This window comes from Trichomonas vaginalis, chromosome IV (assembly GCF_026262505.1).
Source record: "Trichomonas vaginalis G3 chromosome IV, whole genome shotgun sequence".
Classification (NCBI taxonomy): domain Eukaryota; phylum Parabasalia; order Trichomonadida; family Trichomonadidae; genus Trichomonas; species Trichomonas vaginalis.
The window spans coordinates 21,855,547-21,874,805 of NC_067206.1; the positions used below are offsets into that span (position 1 = coordinate 21,855,547).

The window sequence follows — 19,259 nt, forward strand, 5'->3', positions numbered from 1 at the left end:
TCCACATAGAATTGAAAAGAGAAAAAAAAATATAAAAAGTTTTGTTTACATCTTATTCAAATTTACATGTCAAATTTTTGCGATTAAAAGATTTTTATATGATAAATTCACAGCAAGAAGGGATTACGCATCATACAGATGGTGGTAAAACAAAGTTAACATCATTATCTCGTATGTTCCTTATAAAAGCAGCTGAATGTATTTACGAAAACAGAAGTCCGGAATCATTGACAGATCTTGAAAAGGATAATCCACTATTTTCGCTGCAAATAAGGAAGTCAAATCAGTTAAGATCTATTCTTTCATCAAAACACTTCTTTGGCTGGTTCAAATTAGATATTATTCTTACAAATCCAGATATTGTTATAGAAAGATGGCATTTAATTCAACTCCCTATTCATCCTGATGCAAAAATGCAAACGAATTACAATCAAAATGAACTTAAAATTCAAACTTATAGAATAATGTGTCAAAACATGAGAAGTTTATATTCTATGTTGAACACTTTACCTGCAAAGACATTGCAATTGCAATTAAGTCAACTACCGATGAATAATCTTAAAATTAAAGCTGTTTGCGATCCATTTCAAAAATTGCCTGCGCAAAACGAAGAATTTACAGAACTGGAAACTGCCAGATTACGTTTTGGTCCTATTACAACACCTGTTGGAAGAACAGTCATTTTTTTGAATCATAGAATTTCTTTAGAAGAAGAGATCCCTCGTCCAATCATTTCTACACAACATTGGTATGTACCAATGGAACTACCATCAACTCAGAACTCTCTTTTGCAATTAAATGAACCAACTCCTTCTTGTTCTTTAATGAACGAAAATTCTCTGGCCAATGGTGCTCCTGCTGTTAATTTCTCAAATACACCTGCTTTCAACTCGATGAATCATGATGATTTCATTGCCAAAAATAGTCCAATAGCTGAAACTCCACCATCTCCAACTCCAACACCGCCTCCAGACATTATACCTATGTCTATTGACGATTTTGTTAGATTGGTTCAGGAAAATATGAATGATGGCTTCGAAGATTCTGTTTCATTAGATGATATTAAAACACGATTTACCGAAGTGAAAAATATATTGTTATTATAATATATATACTAAACTGTTATTTATGTTTTGTTTATTATCAAGTATTTTATAAAATTGCATAACAAATATGGATAATGTACTATTTTGATTCAAATTAGTTCGAATCAAGGAAGCAAAGAGTAACTTTAGAGTCATCCTTTATAAATGACTATTTAAAAATGTTAAATCGCTTCAAATAAAAAATAATTTAATAATTAAAAGCTTGTATCGGACATTTTTATATTTTTAATGTAGTTTTTAAGCAAATGATTAAATTCTTTGAAGCATTTGTGTAGAATTTCGTCATAATATAATATTATATTTTTATTTCGTATAAAGTAAAATCAGAAACATTGTAATAAGTCAAAACTCAAAAATTAAACCATGTAGATTTATGAAATTTCTCATCTTAATTAGATCAAGCCATTGGAGGTTGATTTGAAGGAGGTGGGTAACTTCCTTGTTGCTGCATTCCCTGATCGTATGGTCTAGGATTTCTATCGTATTGGCGTGGAGGTCTGTCACCTCTATAATTTCTATATCCTCTATCATAGTTTTGTCTTCTTGGCTGTTCCATTGGTTCATCTAATTGCATATCATAGCTTCTACGGCTATTGCCTTCATCTGGCCTATCAAGATCGCGATATTGTTTTCTAAATGGAGGTCTTCTATGCTGATAACGTGGATGTCTGTCCTCTGTAGATAATCTAATACGGATTTGTCTTCCTTCAAGTTCATAATCATTTAATTGTTGAATAATCTTGTTAGCATCTTCTGGATTTGTAAAGTCTGCGAATGCAACTCCTTTGGACTTTCCATCGACACGTCTAACGATCTGGATTTTGGACGCTGGAGCAATGTTGTTTATTAATGTTGTTTAGGTTTCATCGGTTGTTGTATAAGGAAGATTTGAAATATGTATAGTAACATGCTGAGCAAGCAAGTCAGTTCCAAGTGATGGTGCCTGCTGGGCTGGCGCTGGAGCTGCTGCCGGTTCTTGAGGTACTTCACCTTCAGATATTTACTGAACATACCCCTTTTTTTCGAATTTTTACTCCCCCAAAAATTTATAAAATAATTTTTTTTTCTGACAAAAATGGATAACTTTGTTAAGTTTTGGTCATCAAATTTTCTTGTACAAGTTTTTTCGAAGATGATTAGCTTTATAAGCAATCAGCTACTCGTTCGTTCATTAGATCCATCATTATTCGGTATCTGGAGCGTTAGATTAGCACTTGTTCAAGAAACAATTGTTTTCTGGGCCAGAGATGGTATCAGAAAGGCAGCATCTCGTAGCCAAAATCCACATAAATTTGCTATTTTGCCTTTTCTGATTGGTCTCATTGTTTCGCCTATTATTGTTTACATTTCTCTTAAATCTGCTCCTGAAGTTGAAGGATATACATTAGCAGTTATTATGACTGCGATGTCTTCAGTTATGGAGTTAATTGGAGAAATGTGGGCTGTTCCTCAACTTGCTGTTATGGATGGCTCAACAACTGCAAAGGTGTCCGGTCCTGCTTTCTTAGTTAGAAGTATTTCATCAATTGTTCTCTCAAAACTCTTTTATAAGCAAGAAGGAGAACCTCTACCATTAATGCTTTGTTTCGGCGCATCAAATATCATATTCGGTTTACTAGTCATATTCGGATTCTATTTCCGCTGCGGAAAGCCAAAAATAGAGTTCCCAACTAGAAATGAATACAATGCAATTAAACCATTCGCATTTCAGACAATTCTCCAATGGCTATTCTCACAAGGCGAGCGTATCGTACTAATTGCTTCGAATACACCAGAACAAATCGGAGTTTACGGATTTGTTTCTGATATCAGCAGCCTGATTGCTCGATTAGTCTTCGCTCCTATTGAAGCTGCTGTTTTCTCTATGTGCGCAAGCTCAGCTCCTTTACAATTCGATATGTATTCTCTTATTGTCAGAATCGTTGTTTACATTGGCCTATGCGCTGCTGCATTTGGTCCACTATTAGCGCCTGTTGTACTTCAAACTGTTTACAGCAAGAGCTGGAGTGGAGATGATTCAAAATCAGCCATGTCCTGGTTTTTACGCATTATGCCATTCATGGCCTTTAATGGTGTTACGGAAGCATTCTCTAATGCACGTCTTAGTGAAAAATCATTGATGTATTACAACATTTTATTGGCCATTGTATCAAGTATCTATTTCGGCTTGATTTTCTACTTCTCTAAGATATTTGGAACACAAGGAGCTATTATGGCCAATGGAGTTAACATGATTCTTCGATCAATCATGGCTATTACAGTTATTTCACGCGAATTCAAGAATTTCTTTTCTCTTTTCCCGAATATCATACAGCTGATAGCATTTGGATCACTCATTTACTTCCAGAACTCAATAAGAATACTTTATGTCCTTATTTTTGCTCCATTTTATGGATTAATGATTCTCTTCTTCGAGAGACACTCAATTAAGAAGCTCTGGAATTCGTTAAAAAGCAAAAAGCGAGACTGAGCTTGTTTAACCATTCCAATGAGATGTAAATAAATATTTTGTGTATTTTTTTGTTTTAATTTTAAACTAAACGATTGTTTTATAGTTCCAATATGCAGCTATTAGTTTTGAACATTGTTATGTAATTGAAAATTAGGCCTTGTTCTTTGAAAATCTTCCTTCATTAGTATTCATAAGAATCTAAAACTGGATGAGATTAATTTGTGTGATGTAAAAATAACTGCATTATTGTTTTCTACTGATTCGAATATTTAATATTTAATACTCAAATATCACGTATTTGAGGAAAAATTGCCAAATTATTTGAAATTAATCTAAAAATTCAATTTTATATGATCAATCTTGCTTAGAAATCCTAAATAAACAAAAATTAGAACATAAATTTTTCCAAAATTTTGTATATTTTAAAAAAATAATTCTCAAAATTAAGAAATTTCATTTGAAAAAAGCAAATTTCAAAAAAATTTGGAAGAGATTTTAATTATTAAATCTATAAATAGAATGGGATTTTGTTAATTAATATATATCTTATGCGTTTATAATATTTTTTGAAATTTTTCATATCCAGATTGATCAATATGAAGCAAATCACATCTAACTTTGTTCCTTCCTTCATGTACTGTGCTGCAAACAAATATTATATAATTAAATTTCTTCGAAATACAAATTATCCCTATTCAAATGAGTTAGGCATGTATAAATGTTAAATTAATTAACTCTCTACTCGTTTGATTCGAAATTGGGATCAAGAAATTTAATGTTGGTATTCCATACATTGAACTACGATAAGAAATTTTTTTTCGAAAATGAGTAATAGCCAAATTCTATAAAATATTATGTAAATTATATAATGAATGAATTCGCATTGCAAATGTTCAGTTTGTTCCGATATAAGAAGTTGAATTTTGATTTTCATTCAAAATAAAAGAATTTGGTTCATCATATTCTTATGTAAGCAGTAGTATAAAGAAATTCATGATGATTGCCACAAAATATAATCCATGATGTGCTGTTGTTCCATTTGAATATGAATTAGGCGTAATTTTCTGATTGTTTTATCTGAAAATGGATTCTTAAATACTTTTATATTAGTAAATTCATCATGAAATTTTTGAATTAATTATCGATAAGTTTTGTTAGATAGTCAAAATTCAAAAATTTGTGAACTATTTAAATCAAGGCTTCTCGAAAATTTCATCGAAAAATCTTAATGATAGATATTTAAAGATAATAAAAATAATGCAATCAATTTTTTTTAATTTTTGAATAGTTTGTGATTTTAATAAAAAATTGTTTAATTAAGAAATGCATCTAATATAGATTAGATTTTTTTAATTCCAAAAATCATTTTTAATTTTTAAAAATTATTATTAATAACATTATGGACCTATATAGTAATTATGCTATTAAATCCAATTTTTTTTTCAATGCCTCAAATTTTGATAACACCTGTAATTAATTTTTATTCATATTATTATCCTATGACAGTATTCAAACATTGATTTTTATTATATTTTTGAATACTTCTTTCAAATATTTGAAAGGTAAATCTTGTGGAATTGAAAGAAACATTTCTACAATTCCCTAATTTTTGCACAAAACATTACTTACCTCCAACCACATATTTCAAGATTAATCTCATTCAATTTGTTTGTTTCAGAACGATTTTATATCACTTTTTTTCAGTTATTAGCAAACATGATATACGATTTTTCATCAGATGTACCAGACCTCTCATCAAAAATGAAGATACCCCAGAACATTAGAGACTACGAAACGATTCAGCATCGAATGAAATTGAATCAAGAAAAACTTGGCTTCGTCGCAGCATACATTGATAGATATTTTGAGACCCATGTAACTACAGCGATTCTCATTTCCTTAGCCAAAATTCTCATCAACAAGTTCGATCTCAAATTGGATCGTTTGGCAAAACGCAACAGATCAGCTCTCCTTTGCTGGTATGCAGAAAATTGGGATCTTATTCTACCATATCTCAGGCAAGGTAAACCAAGTTTCATCAAATCCACACTCGTTTCTCCAAATTATTCAATATCAGATCAAAAATTTGGAGAAAATCACAATTTAAACGATGATTTTGATCCATCAGACATCAACCATTTACTTAATAACCACTGACCTACCAAAAAATTCACGAGAAAATTTGACAGCCTCATCACGGCTCTCCTTCTCAATTTCACTTGAATTTAGAAAAATCGCATCGGCGTGGAAATATTTTATCATGCAAATATTTGTATTTTTAAACATGCATTATACCAATCTCATATTTTATTTTTTGAAAGTACCTTTGTGGCCATTCTCAGAAATTTAATTCAAGATAATAATAGATAGGATTTTAATTAAAAATGGATGTATCGACTTAATAGATATGAGATAAATCCAAATATTTTCAAAATATTTTCAAATAAAGTCAACTTTTGAAAGAGTAAAATTTATAATGATATTCGGTGAAAATGATTCAATATTAGACGTATAGTAAAACATATTTTTTGAACCATAAAATTGATTTGATGGCAAACCCAAATTTTAGCTAAAAGTGACAGGGAAAAAAAACGTTTAGTATTAAAAAAAAGACCGATGAGAGCTTCGTTCGAAATATAGAGGGAACTGAGAATGCGCAACCATTCTCAGGGAATATTGGATGCTATTCCCGTTCCCTCTGTATGGAAAATTGAGGTTTTCAAAGGGAGTTAAAATAATATCAAATTTATACTAATTTACTTCAAAATACAAAAGTATTTGACAGCTAAAATTAGTTACTTTAGCAAGCCTATCAATACCCTTTTACGATTATTGCTACTTTTTCGAAATAAAAGTAAAAACAAATTTATACTAATTTACTTCAAAATACAAAAGTATTTGACAGCTAAAATTAGTTACTTTAGCAAGCCTATCAATACCCTTTTACGATTATTGCTACTTTTTCGAAATAAAATAAATTTATTATCAAAAACCTTTTTTTTCTTAGTAAAAATAAACGAAATTTTTTACCTTATGAACTTTTGATGGAAATATGCAAATTTAAAATAATAAAGAAAGCCGCGAGCGAAGCGATCGGCTTAGTTCGAAGATTTTGATTCAAATCTTTGCTGATCTGTAATTCGCGGAAGCCGCGAGCGAATCGAGCGGCTTAGGTCTAAGATTTTGATTCAAATCTTTGCTTATATTCCTTAAATTCTTTATGAAACTCGCAACAGTTCCATAAAAAATTTTAAATTCTAAACTGTCGAAATTACCGATCGGTAATCACACCCTTCACAGGTGTGTCACTTTTTACAGGTGTGTCACTTTTAGCTAAAATTACCCCTACTCCTTGTATGTGCCGGATACCATTGTGTCAAATTTTTTCTGAAATTAACTTTAAAAGTACTAAGTAAGATCATGAGATATAGCAATATATGTTTAAACCAACTTATATTTTGGTTGTACACCACTTGTATGTGCCGGATACCATTGTGTCAATTTTTTTCTGAAATTAACTTTAAAAGTACTAAGTAAGATCATTTATTTTTGCATAATATAATGCCAATATGGTTTCTTTTGATTTTATTTCATTTATAAGCAAATCAGATTTACCCAAAAACTCCACTCCATAAGCGTTCATTTGCTAAATTAAAAAGTGACAATGGGCTAGTCTGTCCCTTTCTCATCTTGGTATGCATTCATCATAAAATCTACTAAAATTTCTATAAAAACTCGGCCCATTATAATTTTTGTTGCATTTTTTGTAATTACATCATCTGTATATACTAAAACAATATCAAAAAATGAGAATTTATTATTTTTTCCTCAAAATGACTAGATTTTATCAAAATTTAACAATAATTAATCAGCATAGTCACCAAAATCATATTACTCGTAAATTTTTTATTTAGATAAATTTTGTAAACATCTGAATTTTTTTTTTCTACACCAGAAATGGACGAGAGGCAGGTTATTCGAAAACTTGATACCGGCCAAGCTCTTGAGAAACTCAAGAAGCTTATAACAGAAGGCAAGGAATCCCTTGAATCTGTGCTGGAATTAGATGTTTCTTATCAATATTTGTACAGGACAGCTTCTGATTTTAAACAAAGTGATTTAGTTGAATAGTTCAGTTTTATTTCTAACAAACAGCTATATAAGTTGCATTGATAAACTTGCTGAACATTCTCTTGGCGAAAATCTTGATAAGAAAACTATTAACGCTTTTAAGATAGTCAGTACAGAAAATGTAGTTCTAAATGAAGCATTATTAGTCTCTAAAGCATTAAATCCAGTAGTCAATAAAATCTTGTCTTCAGAACCAAAAATTCATCAAATTTCATTTTTGGCCAATATTTTACAAACTCTATTTGCTAAATTACCAGAAAAGACAATTCAAAATTGCGATTTCTTGCCAAAATTGTTATTGAATGGAGACAATGATACAATTTGTAGTTTCTTTTTTGACTTATTTAAGACCAAAGACGAAGCAAAACCTTCTACAATGCAATTTATTCTCGAAACAATTCCAGTTGAGATCACAAAAGCAGTAGAAAATGCATCAGACATAAATACAATTTCAATGGCAGGTGTTTATCGAATTTTCGCAGGTCTTGTCAAGTTTTCCGACGTAAAATCAAAACTACATGAAACAGATATTGCAGAAAAACTATATTTGTCTCGATATCCTTCAAATAGTTACGTTCTTCAGATGTATTGGGATTCCCTGATACTTTTTATGGAAGAAAAGATATACGACAAGTTTGTACCACTCATAGAAAAGGCAATTACCTCTATAGCTTCTGCAAATAAGACGTTTTTTCAATATCATTCCTCATGTTTTAGATTTTTAACATTAATGTGCCAATGCCAAAGCGCTTTTGATAAATACAAAGAAATTTCTGATATTATTATCAAAGTTTACAAAGAATTTCCAAATCATACAATTGCTTTACATTCTGCCGAGAAACTTGCCGTCAAACTGACACTTATACCTATTATAGGACCTGCTGAAATCATGAATATCCTCCCTGTACTTGTAGAAAATATTAAAAACCGAAAATCAGTTATTATTTATGCTTGGTCGTACAAAATGATCACAGATCTCAAACCTGTATCACCAGAAATGACCCAATTAATCACAAATTCGCTTGACCCAGCTGTCCAAGAAATAATTGAAAAAGAGACCGAAATAATCAACACTCAGTACGGAGGAGACGTTCCTCCTCAGGCTTCTGAGCCACTTTATGATTATTCAGCTTCAGAAAGACTTTCCCTTATCAACTTTTTGATCCGGAATGCAACCAATATATTTAGGTTTTAATTTCGCTGTTTTATTTGTTTTATATTAATATATATTTATAAATGTTGTCATATTTATTATATGTATCTTCGCAAATCCTTACAATTTTTTTTTAATTTTTTACCTTGAAGACTATATCATATCAATGATATTCCTAATTTAGAAGAATATGTAATGCATTTTGATTATACTTGGCTATATAATAAAATATTTTGTTTTAATTATGCAGATTTTCCTTTCACAGATGCAATATTCATTCAAATATATGATATAATACTCATATACTAATAGAGGAATTAATGAAACCAAAATAATTAGGAAGAAAATTTTTTATTTCATAATGAATAGCTCATTTTCTACTACGTCGATATAAATACCCGTTCAAGTAATTCATATTATGACATCCGAAAGTTCGGAATTCATATATCAATAAAAATTCAAAAATATTAAAGAAAAAAATAACGGAAAATTGAGAGATAATACAAAACAAGAAAATTTATTTACAGAATATATAGATGATATGGCAAATAACGAGAAAGAAATCATTCTTTTTTGATTCTTTTTGCTTTCTTTGCTTCAGCCTTGATTTCCATCATTCTCCTTCCAATTTCATTGTTAAGCTCCATTTGTTTCTTCTCGAGATCTTCAATAGAATGCTTAATGACGTCAATTCTCGGTTGAAGTGTTTTTTCTTCAATTTCTGCAATAGAAAGGTAAAGATCTTTGTTTCGAAGGAGGTTAGAAATACGAGATGAGCGTTGGTTTATCTCCGTAACCAAGTTTTCTGAAGATGCAAGAAAAGATTTGGATCTTTGGTCCAAAATTTGTCTCATCTTCGTAACTTTGGATGAAAGAGAATTTAATGGCTCTTCAACATTGTCTTCTTCTTCTGGATGCTGCTTTTCCCATTCATTTGCAAATTCTTCGTCAGAATAAGGCCTGACAACACTGGAAACCTCGTCATTGATCATTCTTTCAGCTTCATAAAGGGAATCTGGTGGGATGGCCATTGATTTATCGTCTGTCAAGAAATTCGTTTCAATTGCGTCATTTATAGGAACAACAAGCGTTGGAGGAGGTCTTCTAGTATCAGGATGCTTTCTGGCATCCATAAGTGCAAGTTTGAAAGCTTCTTCTCTTATTAAAGAATCTGCCAAATCTTCAACGCGACCAACAGTTTCTAGATAATCAGATTTCAATGGTATAGGTCTAGGAAGAGATTTCTCGTAAACAGGAGTCTTGTATTCGACTTCTTCCTTTTCAATTTTTTCTTCAATGCTGAAATCAAATTTATTTTGCTGCTGCTTCTGCATTCCGTTAAATAATGATAAAGATGATCTCGATTGAAGATATTCTGAGTTATGATGGCGAAGTTCTTCGATCAATTTTAATTCTGAGTCAGAAATCGTTGGCTGAGGGAGAACTAAGTCAGTACGTCTATGATCTATTGGTGTTTCAAGCTTTTTCTCTTCGTTTTTGAGTTCTTGCTTGAGATGATCTAAACTTTCTAAATTTTTCTTAACTGCTTTCTGTTTTGACTTGATTCTTATCAATCTGTTATCTTTGAGAGCTTTATCGTCTTTATCTGTATTGAATTTAACAGAAAAAGGCTTATGAGTGCGAAATGGATCAATTTCGATTTCTTCATCTTCCCACAACCTCTTTTCTTCAATAACAAGACCAGCAGCATCAAGTTCGCGTTTCTTTCGCATCTTTGCAATTTTTCTAAGTACATTTAATTGACGTTCTCTTGCTTTACGACGAGCTTTCTTTCCTTGCGTATTTGCGAGACGGGCACGAGCTTCTTCAAGCATTTCACGCTCATCTTGGTCGAATTCTTCGCCATCTGGAGTTGCTTTGAGGGTTTCAAAATTTGGCATCATTTGGTGTTGAATTGCGGACTCGTTATCATCTATATATGGTGTATTTGTAGCCTTGTCAATAAGTTCACGATATCTTTCTATGCATTGATAAGGAGATCTGTTAAAATATTGTGAAATAGTACGCCATTGCATAGGCATAAAGCGAGCAAGGTGAAGTAATTTCTCATCATCAGCATGAGTCCATGGTGTTTTCTTCAATGTTGGATCTAAATATTCTTCCCAACGAGCTTTTACTTGTGCAGGTGATTTCTTTGGAAGAAGAGAGGCAATTCTTGTCCATTGGTTATTACCATACTTCATGTACGCAGCGAGGAGAACTTGATCTTCAACATTTGACCAAATTCCACCTCGAATGAAGATTTTCATTTTTGGAAAAGTGACAAAATTGGATTTTCTTTTACGATCAAAATCAAGAGAATTCATCCTAGAATCTATGAATATTTCAATACATTACAATTTTTTGTGAGATTTACAAAATACTATGAAAAATAGCGATAAAGATTTCTCCCTTTTTCAATTTTTACCCTCTTTTATCGTTGATGTTAATTCCAATCCAATGATGTAATATTTTCATTTTCTACTTTTTTTCATTTTTTGTCTAATTTGGTCACTCACCAAATCTATTGAATGATTAAGTTTAGATAAGATCTATAGGAGATATATGCCATACTGATACGAGATCCATGTTCCGAACAGAAAAATGTTCATTAATGTTTCAAATTAACGATCCAGGCATTACCATGAACTTGTTTATGATTTGATATCCAAGTTTATATACAACCTTTGCATTAATGCACAAACAAAGGTGAAGAGATCAAAAATATAAAAGATCTTATCATTCTTTGCAATCGGCTATCTTCTTAGTAAATTTATTCAAAACATGGACCACATATCATTTGCCCCATAGATATTGAGTTCAAATGTAGCTTTTGCAAAAAATTTGATCAAAATTTCATTGTTACTGGCAGCAATAATCAAAGACAAAAGCATACAATCATCGTTATAATTCAATTTTAAAAATATACTTTTATTAATATTTATGGATGAAGATTATAAAGAATTAGACTTTTCTATTGATCTTCCAAAATCAAGTTTAATACTGAAAATGGAAGAAAAGAAAAAAAATAATGGAGATTCTGAGCGAAGCAAGCTTAGTTTTGATAAATTTAAAGAGACAATTGAAGAAATTTCGAATTTAAATACAAATCCACTTAATTTAGAATATAGACGAATGATGCTCACTAGGATCCAACTAATTGGTAGTAGTTTTCCTGAGATCAATGAGGAAATTTTGATTTATCTTGAAAACTCTGATTTTTTAGAAATAGTATTGTATTTTATAGACAATTACGAACTCACTAAAGAAGTGGAAGATAAAGATGATGATTTTGGAATACTCGCTGCATCTTGCATTTTCGTTATTTATAAATGTCTAATGTCAAGCGATCAACTATCAACAAAGATTATGAATTTAGGCTACTTTGACATAATCGAAAAAGCTATATATCAAGTTCCATTACATTTAAAAATTTATCTGCTTGAATGCACAAATTACATGTATAAAAAGGAGGAACTAAACGGGGAACAGATACAAGGAGAAAAATTATTACCAGTTATGAAGCTTTGCTTGATTTCTGAAGATATTGAATTGAGTATTACTACAGCTTCACTTCTCAGTAATATGTGCAGACATTTTACTAAATTTTCTGATGAATGCCAAGAGTTACTTTTCAATCTGATTGCTATTTGCTTTTCAAGAGAAGATAACAGTTTACTTATATTTGTAGGCGATGCATTAAGCCGCATTTTACATTTAATAATAGGGCATCCAATTCGATCAATTATTGATATGAGTTTAGACTTTGCTTGGAGAGCAATTCAAATTGAAAATGAAGATATTCAACTTTATGCACTTAAATGTGCAACAGAACTTCTGCTACACAAAGAAATCGAAAACATATTCAGAATTATTAGTATTGAAGATGCTGCATCATTTTTAAATTCATTTACAGAAATTTTGGTTAAACAATCCATCGCATTCTTCTTTTGTTTAATGGATGAATATTCAGATCTTATTGACGATGTAATAACATCAACAGTTCCTTCGAGAATTTTATCTTTAATGGAATTTGCTCCTTGTAAGGTGAAAGACTTAGCTTTTAGATATTTCTTCTGTCCAATATATAGAAAACCAAGTTTGAGACTTGATTCACTTATAAATGTGCAATATTTGGAAAGATTCTTCGAAATGATACCAAATTGTCATGGAACTTCCGTTTATATTGATTGCTTAGAGACACTAATTCAATATCCCATGTTTATTGAAATAATAAACCAAATTGACGGCGTTGATACTCTCGAAGAGGTTTATGACAAAATTGACGGCGATGAAGCTGATAGATTGAATCTTTTGCTCGATAAAATTGCAGAACTGCAAAAAGATGATTGATTTATATTAATAAATTGTTTGTATTTTATTTTTTTAATCATTCATTAATTTTTCATATCCTATTTACTAATACTGCTTAAGATATTTAATATTCATATGACCAATTGCCAATGATATATGATAAAAAATTTGGTTATAAATATTTTAAACAACAACCTATTGATTTCATAATGTTTTTATATAGACATTCAGTAATTAATAGTTATACTATGTTTTCATCATTTTTTATTATGGAGTCATCAGAACCAGGGATATTTCGTTCATGGTCTACTCCCCATATTGGTTCCGTTCCTTTAGTATCACCGACTATGCTATCTAATATATCATATTACGTTGGATTATTTGAGTTTGCTCAAGGTTCTTCACCAAGAATTGTTTGGGATAACGATGCCAAGTTGATACAGAATAGAGATTTATTCTTATTATATATTGTTAATACACCAACAGACTTTCCAAGTGAAACTTACATTCCGAAACCTACAATAATAAAATCTGTTTACAATGATTTATTCTATATAGCAATTTACATGCAAATAAATGATGTAGAGGCAAGAGGTTTTACACGACCATTTGTTTTAGTAGTTGCACATCCAATTAAAAAGCTTATTACACACCTTTATGAAACAAAAATGGAAACTCTTGAAAATTATGCGGATAAATTACAGAAATCAGCTGCAGAGACATTTCCTCATGATATTCAGAAATATACTGTTTCAATTCGAAATACAATCGAAAAACATCCAGAAAGTAAAGAACTTTTGCAATCAAAGGTTAACGAACTTGAATCAATGATGAAACTGATGAAAATTACACCAGAAAAAGATATAGAACCATATGACGCAGATCCAGAATATTTCTTACACATCAAAAACGACCTTAGACCAATCAAAAAGCTTACGCATTTCAATGAGATCAAATCAGACTTACTGAAATTCATATCAAATCTACCAAATGACGTAATTCAGAGCAGATCATTAACACAATTACGAAAAGAGACTTATACAATGATCGAATCAGTTTATCTCAGGGATAGTCCAACATTAATTAACATATTTAAGAACAAAACAATCATGGATTGCTTGTTTACGTTATATTCAGGTCATACTCTCTTTATTTTAGCGAATGACACTAATGAAGCACAGGCCATTGCATCCAGAATAGCTGTTTTGACCCCATTTGGCCAACCATTTCCTGTTGTTGGCTCAACAGAAAGATCAGATATCGCGCAAATTGTAATTTGCATGTCTTTCGATCCAGAAAAATACCAGAACTACTCATTAATGGACCTGGATAACCAAGCAGAATTTACAGGCATAAAATGTCCTCAAGACTCAATTCTAATGAAGGAATTACCAAAAAACACCGATCATTCTTCAACTTCCCTCGTGTCACTTTTTTCAATTGAATTGAAAAAGATCGGAATGCGCTTTTTATGCAAGATGATGGAGCTTTCTAGGAGAGCATCCCAACCTGAAGAAAGAGTCGCCCAACAAATGCGAAGCATCGGATTTTCATCCGCTGATGAACCAATTCTGAAGAACTGGACAGCTATTGCCCAGCAAATCATATCTTCTATACCATAAAATATGTTTGTATTTATTATTTACACTATATTTCTTTATTTTTCACAAAATTATCCAAAAAAGCTATTAATTGCTTAAAATTAGTAGGTAACATATTCATAGAAATTTAAGTTATACTAAAAGGACTTGAGTATTCAAACAACAAAGGCAAATTTAAAAATCATTTTCTGTTTCTTTTTCCTAATTTTGATTAATAGTAGTTATTTAAATATAATTCAAGGATCTCACAATATTTTTTCATATAGTTTCTTTGAACCCTATGCCGATTCTTTGAAAACAAAATTTCGATAATTTGAGATGACAAAAGGTGACAAAAATTTTATTATGGATCTTGGTGCAACAAAAACTAATGTTCCCACTTTCGAAACAGATGTCACATTAGTACGTAAGATCAAAAATTCGCTTGGTGTCATTCAAGATAACAAATTATTACTATTTGCACCATTTTCATTAAACAGAGCATTCACAGGTATCCACTACACAATATTTAAACATGATTGCAAGATTATGGATGTGACGTTCATTCTTGCTAATGACATGTTTTCGGAAAATCCCTATTACGAAAATTCAATTGGATATCCTACATCAACAATGATTTTATTTTATGATGCCGCTCTTAATTTTTATATCCTTGATGCGACCAAGCAAATTATCCAGTGCCAATTCAAAATTTCTGATAATGATCGCGTAATTTCATTTTGTGGCTCTTCTGTGAAGCCAAATGAGTTTATTGTATTAACACCAACTGATATTTGCATATATAATGTTGATTCAGAGATTGCAGACCAAATTTTTTCAACTCCATTTAGAGCAAGAAGAATTATACCATTTGGACCATACTATACACTTCTTTCGAACGATGAAGTTACAGTATTTGATGGAGTTAACCCTGAAAAGTACTTCCAAGGTGATGAAATCGAAAGTTTCGTAATTTCAGATGATGATATTATTATTTCGAGAAATGACCCATCACATGGAACAACACAAAGTAACATATTCGAGAAGATCAGCAATGGAACTGTTAAAAGTGCAATTGGACTCAAAAAAGTTTATGATAATCTTTGGGATGCAGCAAATGGATGGATTGTCACAATGGTAAGGACAGGAAGCCTTGCCATTGGAAACATTAACTATCCAAAGGCCAGAGCTCTTATTAAAACAGAAACTCAGATTGAATTACCAAAATGGCTCTTTGCTGGCATCATTAAGCACGACAATGCACTTGGAGTAGTCGTCATAGGCTCAAACAAACTCGAAACTTACCAAGTTCCACTTGATTCTTTGAATAAGCTTATTGAATAACTTGTTTATATTTTTTACCTTTTGATGTCTTATAGATAATAAATATATTATGTTTTTATTATGACTAATCTTCTATTTCTTAATTTTTTAAATTAAAATTTTAATTATTTTGAGATTTGAACGAATTATACTATTTGTACCACTTTACTTTCCAATATAAATAACAAACTATAAATATATTAAGATAATGAAAATATTAAGATATATGTAGATAGTCGCTATTTATACAAACAAATAAAAAACAAATAATACTAATTAACAAAAAAATTCTTAATTCACAAATCCACGTTGTGAATGAGCAGAATGTGGTTGTTGCATACTATATGTTCCTACCTTGGGACCACTTCCGAATCTCTTATTGTACTCATTTTCTCTTGAAACAATCAAAGATTTAATTTGCATAAATTCTTGAAGTTGAGATTTGAGGAATGCAGTTGTATCGACAAGTTTCTTTTCAAGCATTTCAATCTTTTCAACATCACACTCTCTAGGTTTCGTTATATCGAAGTTTGCATTTAATTTCTGGACTTCTTCTTCCAAAACTTGGATTTTTTCATCAAGGAAATCACTCAAACCAGTTAAATTACATTGTAATTTATGGACTTCTTTTTGGAAGTTCTTTTCTGCTTTCTCTAAGTCTTTCTCATTCTGTGACTTAGTACTTGAGATAATGATTTCATTGGTATTCTTATCATTAGCAATCTTCGATTTAAGCTGCTTAATCTTGATCCTTGTCGAATCAATTTCATTGTCATTTTTAATGTGAATTTTCTCCAAATTCTGGGATAATTCAAGAGAAGTTGTTTTATCATCATGTTTTGACTTTTCTATTATATCTTCTAGATCATTCTTTGCTTTTTCAAGAAGATTTACTGAATTCTCATTTTCTGATTTAATTTCTTGGTTCAATTTCTCAATTTTTGTTGAAATATCAACATTTAATTTCGAAATCGAATCTTTCATTTCTTGAATTTCTTGTGTTTTATTGTTATTCGCAGTCTTTATCATATTCTCAAGTATTTCATCAACATTTTCTAATTCATTCTTAAGAGAATCTACTTGAGTTTGATGCAAAGGATTTTCTAATTCTGTTTGATATAATTTTGATACTCTTTCTGATTCTGAATTTAACAAATTAAGGATATCACGAAGTTTCTTTTCATCATTCTCTCTTGATTCAATGACACCATCTATTTGACTCTGCAAAGTATGTTTCAACTGATCTCTGCCTCTTGTTGAAGGTCCTTCTCCAATATTTTGATGTCTTCTTTCTTCATCTTCAATTTGCTTTTTCCAGGAATTCAAAATTGTTTCTCTTTCTTTATCTATTGAGAGTTTCTGACCATTCAACTCGTTTTGCAATGTTTCTACAGTTGCATTTAACAATGCAAATTCTCCATTGCCTGTTCCTGGAGTTTTAATTGAATGAAGATTATTTTGTTCAGTTGTAAATTGTTCTTTTAATGCAACAATCTCAGGATCATCTTGGACAGGTGGAAAATCATTCTGAAATCGTTGTTTTATCTGGTTTATCGCAACAATATATTTATTTGTCATCAAATCTTGGAGATTCTTTTCTTCTTCTTGGATTTTCTGCATTAAATCATCAACTTTCTTATCAGATTTCGACTTTACATTGTTGTAGGCATCATCATAGTCCCTGGAAAGAGATTCTTCGTTTAATTTGTTTTGAAGTTATTGTTTTTCGATGGCATCTGATGCTTGGGCATCAAATTCATTGATCTTCTTGGTCTTTTCTATCATTGCCTTTTCTTTTTCTTGAAGAATTTGATTCAATTGTTTTCGATTTTCGTTTTCTTGTTGATTTCCTCCTCTCTTCAGAGCATTTAATTGATCTCTAAATGAATTTTCTTCTGTTTTATATGCTGATGCCTGATTTTCAACAATTGAATTTAATTCACTCTCTTTCTTTGTCCGTTCAGCTTTATTTGCGCTTCTAAGTGCTGTTAATTCTTTCTTAGCCTTTTGTTTTTCTGATTTGAATGGTTTAGAAACAACTTCAATTTGAGATTTTGCGTAATTTTCTTTTTGAGTTAGTTGGTTTTCTTCTTCTACATATTTTTCTTTAAGAGCATTCAGTTCTTGCTTGTTTTGTTCTCTTAATTGAGCAAGTTCTTTAGACAGTTCTCCAGATTCTTCTAAAATCTTATTTTTCTTCTCTAAAAAGTCTGAATTTTCCTTTTCTAATAGTTCTGTGATTTCACTCTTTAATTTCTGATATGAAAATTTCAATTCTGCTTGTGTAAGTTCTAATTTCTTTTGTTTATCTGATAATTCTTGAGATAGTTTTGCCAAAACAGCTTGCAAGTCATCGCGAGCCTTTTGCAATGTCTTGGGATCAATATTTGATGAAGAATTTTTAGCAATTTTCATGATATCTTTGAATTTCTCTCTTGACTGATAAATCCACATTCTATGAGCATTGACAACGTAATTATAGTCTTCATGCACTGTTTTATATACTTCTGACATCTGTTTGAGTGTATTTTTATGCTTTGTTAAATTATCAATTTCTTTCTTTGAAAGTTTTGGCATCGGCTTTGAATTTTTGATTGTATCAATATCACTTTGGTGTTTCTGACGCATTTCATCAAACTTTTTACGTGATTCTATAACAAATTGGTTTTCTTTTTCATCTGCATTTTTAATGAATTCTTCAATATCTTTATTACACACAGATTTCATGTCTTTACACTTAGTAGATAGTTCTTTTTGTACTTGATCTGCATTTTTCGTGTAATTATCGACTAATTCTTTTGTTTTTGAAATTAAAGGTTGAGAAATCGCATTGATTTGAGTCATTAGATTATCAAGTTCTGATAATATCTTTTCTGCACCGTTTTGAATGTTTGCTGTTTTTTCTGAGATCTGAGTTTTAAATTTTTCGATATTTTGCTCATATTTAGATTTGTACTTCGAATCTATTTCATCTTGCTTATCACACTTTGGTTTGATATCGCGTTCTATCTTTTTTTCATAATCTTCAGACAATTTTGCAAATTTTTCGTCAAATATCTTACCTAGAGCGGATTTTTGGAATCTTCTATCTTCAATTTGTGTTTTAAAAACAGTAATAACACGCTGTAGCTGTGCAATCTTTTTACATGTGTTGAAACGCGTTGTTTTTGAAATTTCCATTGAAGATAAAAAATAAAAAT

The 19,259-nt window shown here is 30.7% G+C and overlaps 11 protein-coding genes and 1 pseudogene across 12 annotated transcripts, besides 5 other annotated features; 8 read left to right on the plus strand and 4 right to left on the minus strand.

Annotated features, from left to right (window-relative positions):
• Positions 1 to 98: 98 nt before the first annotated feature.
• Positions 99 to 1,106, plus strand: TVAGG3_0143800 (HORMA domain domain-containing protein; the record flags this gene model as incomplete). Its single annotated transcript, XM_001300735.2, has 1 exon — positions 99 to 1,106. The coding sequence occupies one exon, from the start codon at positions 99 to 101 to the stop codon at positions 1,104 to 1,106; it is 1,008 nt and encodes a 335-aa protein (XP_001300736.2).
• Positions 1,107 to 1,503: 397 nt separating this feature from the next.
• On the minus strand, positions 1,504 to 2,106 carry TVAGG3_0143810 (annotated as a pseudogene). Its single transcript has one exon. A coding segment is annotated over exon 1 (603 nt).
• A 78-nt stretch (positions 2,107 to 2,184) lies between these two features.
• Positions 2,185 to 3,656, plus strand: TVAGG3_0143820 (glycolipid translocation; the record flags this gene model as incomplete). The annotated part of the gene is made up of 1 exon (XM_001300733.2): positions 2,239 to 3,576. One exon carries the CDS (start codon positions 2,239 to 2,241, stop codon positions 3,574 to 3,576), a length of 1,338 nt encoding a protein of 445 aa, XP_001300734.2.
• A 1,616-nt stretch (positions 3,657 to 5,272) lies between these two features.
• Positions 5,273 to 5,856, plus strand: TVAGG3_0143830 (uncharacterized protein; the record flags this gene model as incomplete). Its single annotated transcript, XM_001300732.2, has 1 exon — positions 5,275 to 5,715. One exon carries the CDS (start codon positions 5,275 to 5,277, stop codon positions 5,713 to 5,715), a length of 441 nt encoding a protein of 146 aa, XP_001300733.1.
• A 253-nt stretch (positions 5,857 to 6,109) lies between these two features.
• Positions 6,110 to 6,139: a terminal%2Cinverted (terminal inverted repeat of MuDR-3_TvMULE3 transposon ID:TVAGG3_0143840).
• Positions 6,110 to 6,909: a mobile genetic element.
• Positions 6,880 to 6,909: a terminal%2Cinverted (terminal inverted repeat of MuDR-3_TvMULE3 transposon ID:TVAGG3_0143840).
• Positions 6,910 to 7,245: a mobile genetic element.
• Positions 7,208 to 7,245: a terminal%2Cinverted (terminal inverted repeat of MuDR-5_TvMULE4 transposon ID:TVAGG3_0143850).
• A 270-nt stretch (positions 7,246 to 7,515) lies between these two features.
• Positions 7,516 to 7,689, plus strand: TVAGG3_0143860 (uncharacterized protein; the record flags this gene model as incomplete). The annotated part of the gene is made up of 1 exon (XM_001294981.1): positions 7,516 to 7,689. The coding sequence occupies one exon, from the start codon at positions 7,516 to 7,518 to the stop codon at positions 7,687 to 7,689; it is 174 nt and encodes a 57-aa protein (XP_001294982.1).
• Positions 7,690 to 8,065: 376 nt separating this feature from the next.
• Positions 8,066 to 8,884, plus strand: TVAGG3_0143870 (uncharacterized protein; the record flags this gene model as incomplete). The annotated part of the gene is made up of 1 exon (XM_001296431.2): positions 8,066 to 8,884. One exon carries the CDS (start codon positions 8,066 to 8,068, stop codon positions 8,882 to 8,884), a length of 819 nt encoding a protein of 272 aa, XP_001296432.2.
• Positions 8,885 to 9,202: 318 nt separating this feature from the next.
• On the minus strand, positions 9,203 to 11,266 carry TVAGG3_0143880 (RNA polymerase II transcription regulator recruiting protein; the record flags this gene model as incomplete). Its single annotated transcript, XM_051224412.1, has 1 exon — positions 9,406 to 11,112. The coding sequence occupies one exon, from the start codon at positions 11,110 to 11,112 to the stop codon at positions 9,406 to 9,408; it is 1,707 nt and encodes a 568-aa protein (XP_051109398.1).
• A 519-nt stretch (positions 11,267 to 11,785) lies between these two features.
• Positions 11,786 to 13,252, plus strand: TVAGG3_0143890 (armadillo (ARM) repeat-containing protein family; the record flags this gene model as incomplete). The annotated part of the gene is made up of 1 exon (XM_001308608.2): positions 11,786 to 13,195. One exon carries the CDS (start codon positions 11,786 to 11,788, stop codon positions 13,193 to 13,195), a length of 1,410 nt encoding a protein of 469 aa, XP_001308609.2.
• A 118-nt stretch (positions 13,253 to 13,370) lies between these two features.
• On the plus strand, positions 13,371 to 14,778 carry TVAGG3_0143900 (vesicle coat protein involved in Golgi to plasma membrane transport family; the record flags this gene model as incomplete). Its single annotated transcript, XM_001308609.2, has 1 exon — positions 13,426 to 14,778. One exon carries the CDS (start codon positions 13,426 to 13,428, stop codon positions 14,776 to 14,778), a length of 1,353 nt encoding a protein of 450 aa, XP_001308610.2.
• A 173-nt stretch (positions 14,779 to 14,951) lies between these two features.
• Positions 14,952 to 16,104, plus strand: TVAGG3_0143910 (uncharacterized protein; the record flags this gene model as incomplete). Its single annotated transcript, XM_001308610.2, has 1 exon — positions 15,103 to 16,080. One exon carries the CDS (start codon positions 15,103 to 15,105, stop codon positions 16,078 to 16,080), a length of 978 nt encoding a protein of 325 aa, XP_001308611.2.
• Positions 16,105 to 16,350: 246 nt separating this feature from the next.
• On the minus strand, positions 16,351 to 17,679 carry TVAGG3_0143920 (TAG-278-related family; the record flags this gene model as incomplete). Its single annotated transcript, XM_001308611.2, has 1 exon — positions 16,351 to 17,679. One exon carries the CDS (start codon positions 17,677 to 17,679, stop codon positions 16,351 to 16,353), a length of 1,329 nt encoding a protein of 442 aa, XP_001308612.2.
• A 96-nt stretch (positions 17,680 to 17,775) lies between these two features.
• TVAGG3_0143930 (TAG-278-related family) lies at positions 17,776 to 19,239 on the minus strand (the record flags this gene model as incomplete). The annotated part of the gene is made up of 1 exon (XM_001308612.2): positions 17,776 to 19,239. The coding sequence occupies one exon, from the start codon at positions 19,237 to 19,239 to the stop codon at positions 17,776 to 17,778; it is 1,464 nt and encodes a 487-aa protein (XP_001308613.2).
• Between the last annotated feature and the right edge of the window lie 20 nt (positions 19,240 to 19,259).